We start from the raw sequence: 6,414 nt of genomic DNA on the forward strand, positions 1-6,414 counted from the left end.
ATGCCCATGTCATCTCTCCAAGCAGTGACCCTGCAGGTGGCGTGGCCTCCCCGGCCCTTTCTCTGTGAAAAAACACAGGAGAGACCGTGAGTCTGCGACCCACCTCCTTGTACATTCATTTCTGTGCCCATGTTTATCTCAAAAGGATGAATTTCCAGACCTAAAATCATTTACTCGGAAGCATCGGAACTCCTTGGCATGTGAGCCAAAGTCCCTGTCTGCCCCACCCCAAGAGCGAGGCTGGGAGTCCCCCCAGGGTGGGGGTGAGGAGGCCGGGCGCCCCTGGTGAGGCTGTGCGAGGTCCCAGTCTGGCTCTTGAGCAAACACAGACTGGGCTTCTCTGGGCGAGGCCAGAGACGGAGGGGTGTTGGTCCTGCCCTCCAAGACTCATTCCAAAGCGCGTGCTGGCCGAGGGATCCCGCAGGGAAGGCAGAGAGGAGGGTGAGGGGTCTCCAGCCCGGCCCGGCCTCTCTCCCGAGGTCTGCTCGTGTTGGAATGCTGGGGTCCAGGGAGGCCCCGCCCGGGCGTCACAGTGAGCCCGCAACAGCTCAAGGACCTGGAAGGCCGCAGCCTGTCCGGGCCTCTCCACACCTGCAGGCGCAAACGCTGATTTCCCGATTTCGGGGCATCTGAGACCAGAAGCCCCAGGTGGGTCAGGTGCCTTTCCTGGGTCCCTCTAGACACCCGGCTTCTCGGGCCTACATCACCCCCCACCCACAGCCCTCTGCCCGCCTCGAAACACTGCACCTCCCTCCTCTGATGGGGGAGCCCCCACCCCAGGTTCCCTCTTGGAACCCCCCCACAGTCTCCTTCTCTGGCCTCCCCAGGACTTTCTGAGCCCCCTCCTCCACCAGAATGTTCTCCACTGCCCCTGCCTCACTGTGTTCCCACTTCACGCCGGTGCCTGGACCCTTCCGGTCCTGGGGAGCATGGGGGGTGCTGCTGTCTCTTCTTCCCTCCCGCACTCCCACGTTCGGGGCACAGGCTGGTGTGGACGACATCCAGGGGGCGTGGGGGGGGGCGAGGGGGTAGGGAGCACGCTGAGGTGAAGCCATTTCTGCAAGTTTTTCAACGGAAAGCAGATGACTGGCTGAGCCCTGACCTTGTTCTGTCTGAACAACAGATCAGTGAGTTTACGTGGAAGGAAGCTTTTCATTCGTACTTCCATGGCACCTGTGCGTTTCCCTGCCTTCCCGCAGCCCGGCCACCTGGCAGGAGGCGGGCAGCGGTGCCCCTGTTAAGAGAGGCGCAAGGAGCAGCCGGGCCAGGGAGAGGCCTGGTCCACCCTGCCCTGCCGCAAAATGCTGTGCTTCCTGGGGTTGGCCGCCCTGGCCCTTCATGGTGAGAGGGCTGGTGGTCTGGCCCGAACCCGCGAGGGAGGGGCTGGTGCAGGGGGTCAAGGTTACCCCTGAGCCCAGGCCTGGGCTCTATCCAAAGCAGGTGCATCTAGCCAGGTCTTCCCTCCCAGGAGCCGGCACCAGGAAAGGTCAGGCTCCTCTCCCCAGGCCCAGCAGGGCGGTCCCGCTCCACAGGAGGGAGGGGCCTGTTCCCGCCAAGGGCTCCCCAACTCCCCCTTCATGGGGAGACGAGCCCTGCGGGTGCCTGGCTGGGACATGCAGTGTGTCTGTCCCTGGAGAGGCCTGTCAGAGCAGTGGTGGGGTCACCCCTCCAGCCAGGGGCTGCCCCCCACGGCTGAGATGGGGCCAAGGAGGTGAGGCCCCAGGCACGGCGAGAGACAGGTCCTCCGCCCGGACCCGACGACAGGGAGCAGGAGGTGCTCAGAACCCCTGCGTTCAAGAGGGGCTTTCAGAGCCACATGGGGCTTCATTTGGAGGGAGGAAGGCGGCGAGTGTGCAGGCAGAGCACAGCTGCCCCCACCCCGCTGACCCCTGCTTAGTCGTCACTTCCCCTTTGCTCCGCGAAGGACACGCAGTCTGGACTGTCCGAGACCAACACCCGGGTTGTCGGAGGGGTGGAGGCCTGGAGGAACTCCGGGCCCTCACAGGTGGGTGCCCCCGGCCGCCGGGTCCCACTGAGGCAGCTGCTGCGTGCGGGCTGTGGCGCTACGTGTCTGTGCGTGTCCTCAGCAGCGGGGGGTGCAGGGGGGGCAGCCTCAAGTCCAGACCCCCAGACGGAGGGGCCAGGCTGACGTGGTTTCCCTGGCACGCAAAGGGTGTGGAGGAAGAGGTGAAGGGGTCACCCAAAAGTGCTTGCTCCCCAGGCGGCACCCAAGCACAAGCCCCATCTCAGGGCCCCCACCACTGAGACCGCCAGACCCCGGCAGCCTCACGTAACCTCTCTTTCTCTTTTTCCTCTCTCTGTCTCTTTCTCTCTCCCGCCTTCTCTCTCTCTCTCTCTCACGCAACTTGCAAAGGGCAGTTAAGCTCTAAATCAAGCAATTCTAACAGTATACAACTGACAAATTAAAAGAAAATAGCTTGCACATGGGTGATTTGGTGATGGGAAATCCAAGAGAATTGCAACTGAGATGGAAATAAGCACAAAAATATGTGAAAATAAACTATTATATATAAAAGAAAAAAGAAAGTATCCACACTGAGAGGAACCACTGCAATTAGGATTAAAGTTGATTAAGTTTGAGTCCTAGTTTTCAGGTGTAGACCCATGGTATAATGGGGGTTCTAAGGCGGCATGAACTGACAAAAATGAGCATTCTAATGGAATTCCCGATATTCCCTGAAGAGGGGAGCTCTGGGAACCTGAGCTTATGGGGCTTCAGCAATAGAGCAACTTCGTGGCTAAACATCCTGCCTGAGGACGAGTGGAGGGAGAAGCTGGGTGTAACAGCCCAGAGTAGGGACCCCCAACACACGGTGTGCACTTTAACCTGCCTGCAGGCACATGGCCAGCATCACCACACAGGACAAGCCTCCCGCCAACCCGCGCCCCTTCTACGCTGACAACTATCCCGTTGACAGGACGAGTGAAGTCCATTTGCCATCGCTAGGCCAGAGAGTCGGAGCATGTTTTGAGGAATGGCAGGAATTGAAAGGGTAATGCATGTGGGACAAAACCTTTTACAAAACAGCAGCTTCTCTCCATGCTCCCCTCCCCACCTAGATTTCCCTCCAGTACCTGTCAGGAGGTAACTGGTATCACACCTGTGGAGGGACCCTCACCGTCAGAACCAGGTGACGACCGCTGCTCATGCGTGGACACGTGAGGAAAACAAAGCCCAGCTTTTCTGATTTTCGGGACGGGGGGGGGGGTGGAGGCGGGGGGGGGCAGGAACAGTCTAGACTTCCTGGCGAAATACTACTTTGGCCTCTCGGAGCGAGACTTTAACTGGCATCTGGGGGGCGCTTTGGGGAGGGAGGAGAAGATAATGAAAAGTCAGGCTGGGAAGTCAGTCAAGCTTGAGTTCAGCTTCCATCCCCCCTTCTAGCTGCAAACAGAGGCATGCATCTTCTCCTATCGCTAAAGTGGGACAATAATACCTACTTTGTGGGGTTCTCGTGAGGAGTAAGTAGGTAAATATTTAAGCGCCCAGTCAATGCCTGGCTGCTGGCCACTCATTCAAGTCTGTCCCGAGCCCCATTTCTCAAATGTGTTCAGGTACCTGAGTTCCCTAAAGGGTAGGCTGCTGGACCCCACTGAACAGAGTTTCTAATTTGGGGTTCAGATTGATGCCTGAGAATCTGCATTTTAAACACATTTCCAGACTATGCTGGTGCTGCTGGCCCTGGGCCCATGCTTGAGAACCCCTGGTTTAGATCTTTACACTTCCCTCCACACCCTCTGTGGGCTGACACCCCCACTTCACACGCACCCCACCTCTCCCGGGTGGGGCTCTTTAGCCTATGAGGTTGAGCTGCATTAACTGGGAAAATGAAGCTGATGGCAGCTTTGCTCACTCCCTCAAGTGAGCATTTAGGGAATGAGAGGGTATGTTGCTTTCTCATCCTTCGGGATCTGTCCTCCTGTCTCAATCTGGGGCACATAATGTGGGCTCCGGGCATAAGAGCCAGGAGGGAAAGGCACGGCTCGAGGCCCCTGAAGCACCCACGGCTCCCCTCTCTCCAGCCAGCTGCCCTTCTGCGTGGTGGTTGGAGACCACAGGCTGAGCCAGAACGACTGCACGGAGCAGTATGTGAGCGTATAGCGGATCGTGGTGCACCCATATGGGAACAGCAACCACATGGCTGCCGGGTAGGAGCGAGGTGTTGCTGGCCTGGGCGAGGTGGAGCTGGCCTGGGCGAGGTGGTGCTGGCCACCAGCAGCCAGGTCTTCGCTTCCATCCCGTTTATCAAGCAGGACTCGGAGGATTTAGATTTTGGAGAACTTGAGACATTGCAAAGGTCTTTGGGATTGATTTGATACTGTCTGGTTTGCATGATTGGGTCAACTGAAGGTCCTCTACGGGGTTTACCATTTCTTGCACTTTGTTGCTGTTTATTCACTTTATGGAACAGTCTCCAGCAGCAAATGTAAATGTTTTAAAGTGAATTTTACATGAGAAAACTCCAGCAACACTGAGCTGTAAGCCTTGGGAACGGAGCTAGTTCTTCACGGAGTTGTGCAGAAGGTGAGGTGGGTTCAACTTTTATGGGACTGTTTCTGCAGAGTTTTCAGAATCGTGCAGCCATTTTCACCTTTCTCCATGGAGCACTCTTCTCTGTTACCGTAATCACGCCACACGGCTCCTTCACGATTCCAGATTCACTACAGAAACAAGCTCCGCTCAGGGTGGCCGCCGGCAGAGCCTGGCTACAATGTCAAGAGCTCACCAGCAGGTGGTGCTGTTAAGCATAGAATGTCTCGCGATCCAAACGTACCTCCTGGAGTTGGGGGCTCAGCAAATCAGTGCCTTCCTCCCCCAAAGGCAAGGTTTACAGTTCTCTGGGGACACCCAGGCTTAGCCAGGGCTGCTCCGGAGGCCTGATCCCTCCAGTAAGCTGTGTCCTTGGCTCCTGCAGATATGACTTCGCCCTCCTGCGCCTAGCCCAGAGTGTTACACTCAACAGCTACGTGCTGGGTGTTCTGCCACGGGAGGGCAACATCCTGCCCAACAACCGCCCCTGCGACATCACTGGCTGGGGCAAGGTCAGGAGTAAGTCACCCGCATGGGCGCCACCCACCACATCCGCCTTGATTAGGTAGCTCAACATCGGGAGCACATTTTTCTGTGTTCTAGTTGTTCATAGCCAGAGACCAGGAACCAGTGGGGCCACAGATAAAACAAATGCCACAGGAAGTCAAGAGATCAACAGTCTGTGGAATGGTCAAGTCAGACAGACTCATAACTAAGAGAAAAACTTCAAAGAGTATATTATACTAGTTTTATAAATGAGGAAACTGAGCCCCCGCCCCCCAAAGTACAGGCTTTGTATAAGATCATATGACAAGATAGGGCTGGAACTAGGTATCTGACTCCCACTTTGGTGGTGATTACACCCTCATGCTACCCCCATACGCACGTGGCTGTGGGCTCAGGGGAATGAACCCTAGACAGCGGGGAGCAGGGGCGTCAAGACAGAGGTGACCTCTCTCTCTGGTCGTCACGGGGAGATTTCTGGTGGCCAAGTTCTTTCAGATAACATGGAAAGGTGGGGCAGAGACTGGCCTGACAGACGTCCGTGGGCCATCAGGCCGTGTCTGGGCTTCGGAGGAGGGGCCAGCTGGACAGAGACTTGCTCTAATCCAGCCTGGCTCTTAGTTCACTTAATGTCATCATGGGTGAATTTCTTGATCTGTCACATCAAAGGTTTGTTGTAAAGCTCCAGACCAATAGCTCATGTGCAAAGGCTTTGAAAAAGAGCCACAGGAAGGAAAGCTGCCCACAGCTATAAAGAAAAGGACACAGGTGAGCACAGCTCCACCTCGTGGGATTTACAGGGTGCAGGACGCACAGAGATGCTCTTGGTAAACAAAGACCATTCTAGTGACTTCACTGGGGAAGCCAACAGCTATAGAGGGGAGATGCAGGAGGAGGGGTGGTGGCCCCTGAAGGAAGGGTCCTGCAGCCCCCACGTGCCTGGGGCTGACCTGCAGTGCTGTGTGTCCCGTCCAGCCAACGGGCAGCTGGCCCAGGCCCTGCAGCAGGCTTGCCTGCCCACCGTGCACTGTGCCACCTGCGCCAGCCCTTCCTGCTGGTGCTCCACTGTGAAGACCACCATGGTGTGTGCCGGTGGCGACGAGGCTCGCTCTGGGTGCCAGGTGAGCGGACGTGGACTGTCAGACATCCACTCCAGGCTCTTCCCCTCTCTGTTCCTCACCCCATCTTTTCTGCTCTCCCTACTCCACACCTGCTCCACCCCCATGTACAGACTCAACTTCCTAGTCTGTATCTGGGCCACGTGACTCTGCGCTGGTAACGACACTCACAGAACGTCAAAGCTGCAAGAACCTTGACAGCCATCATGCCTAACACCCCCCACGTCAACACATTTCTGT

At 56.9% G+C, this 6,414-nt stretch overlaps 1 protein-coding gene across 1 annotated transcript in view; it reads left to right on the plus strand.

Moving 5' to 3' along the window:
* The window catches only part of CELA1 (chymotrypsin-like elastase family, member 1), a 9,096-nt gene continuing 2,682 nt past the window's right edge, over positions 1–6,414 (plus strand). Inside the window, 7 exon segments of the mRNA XM_004692514.1 lie at positions 1–36; positions 1,925–2,005; positions 3,082–3,136; positions 3,139–3,172; positions 4,045–4,170; positions 4,938–5,071; positions 6,032–6,177. Coding sequence (XP_004692571.1) covers positions 1–36; positions 1,925–2,005; positions 3,082–3,136; positions 3,139–3,172; positions 4,045–4,170; positions 4,938–5,071; positions 6,032–6,177 — 612 coding nt within the window.

Source organism: Condylura cristata, unplaced genomic scaffold, assembly GCF_000260355.1.
Source record: "Condylura cristata isolate star-nosed mole 26May11 unplaced genomic scaffold, ConCri1.0 scaffold00034, whole genome shotgun sequence".
Classification (NCBI taxonomy): domain Eukaryota; kingdom Metazoa; phylum Chordata; class Mammalia; order Eulipotyphla; family Talpidae; genus Condylura; species Condylura cristata.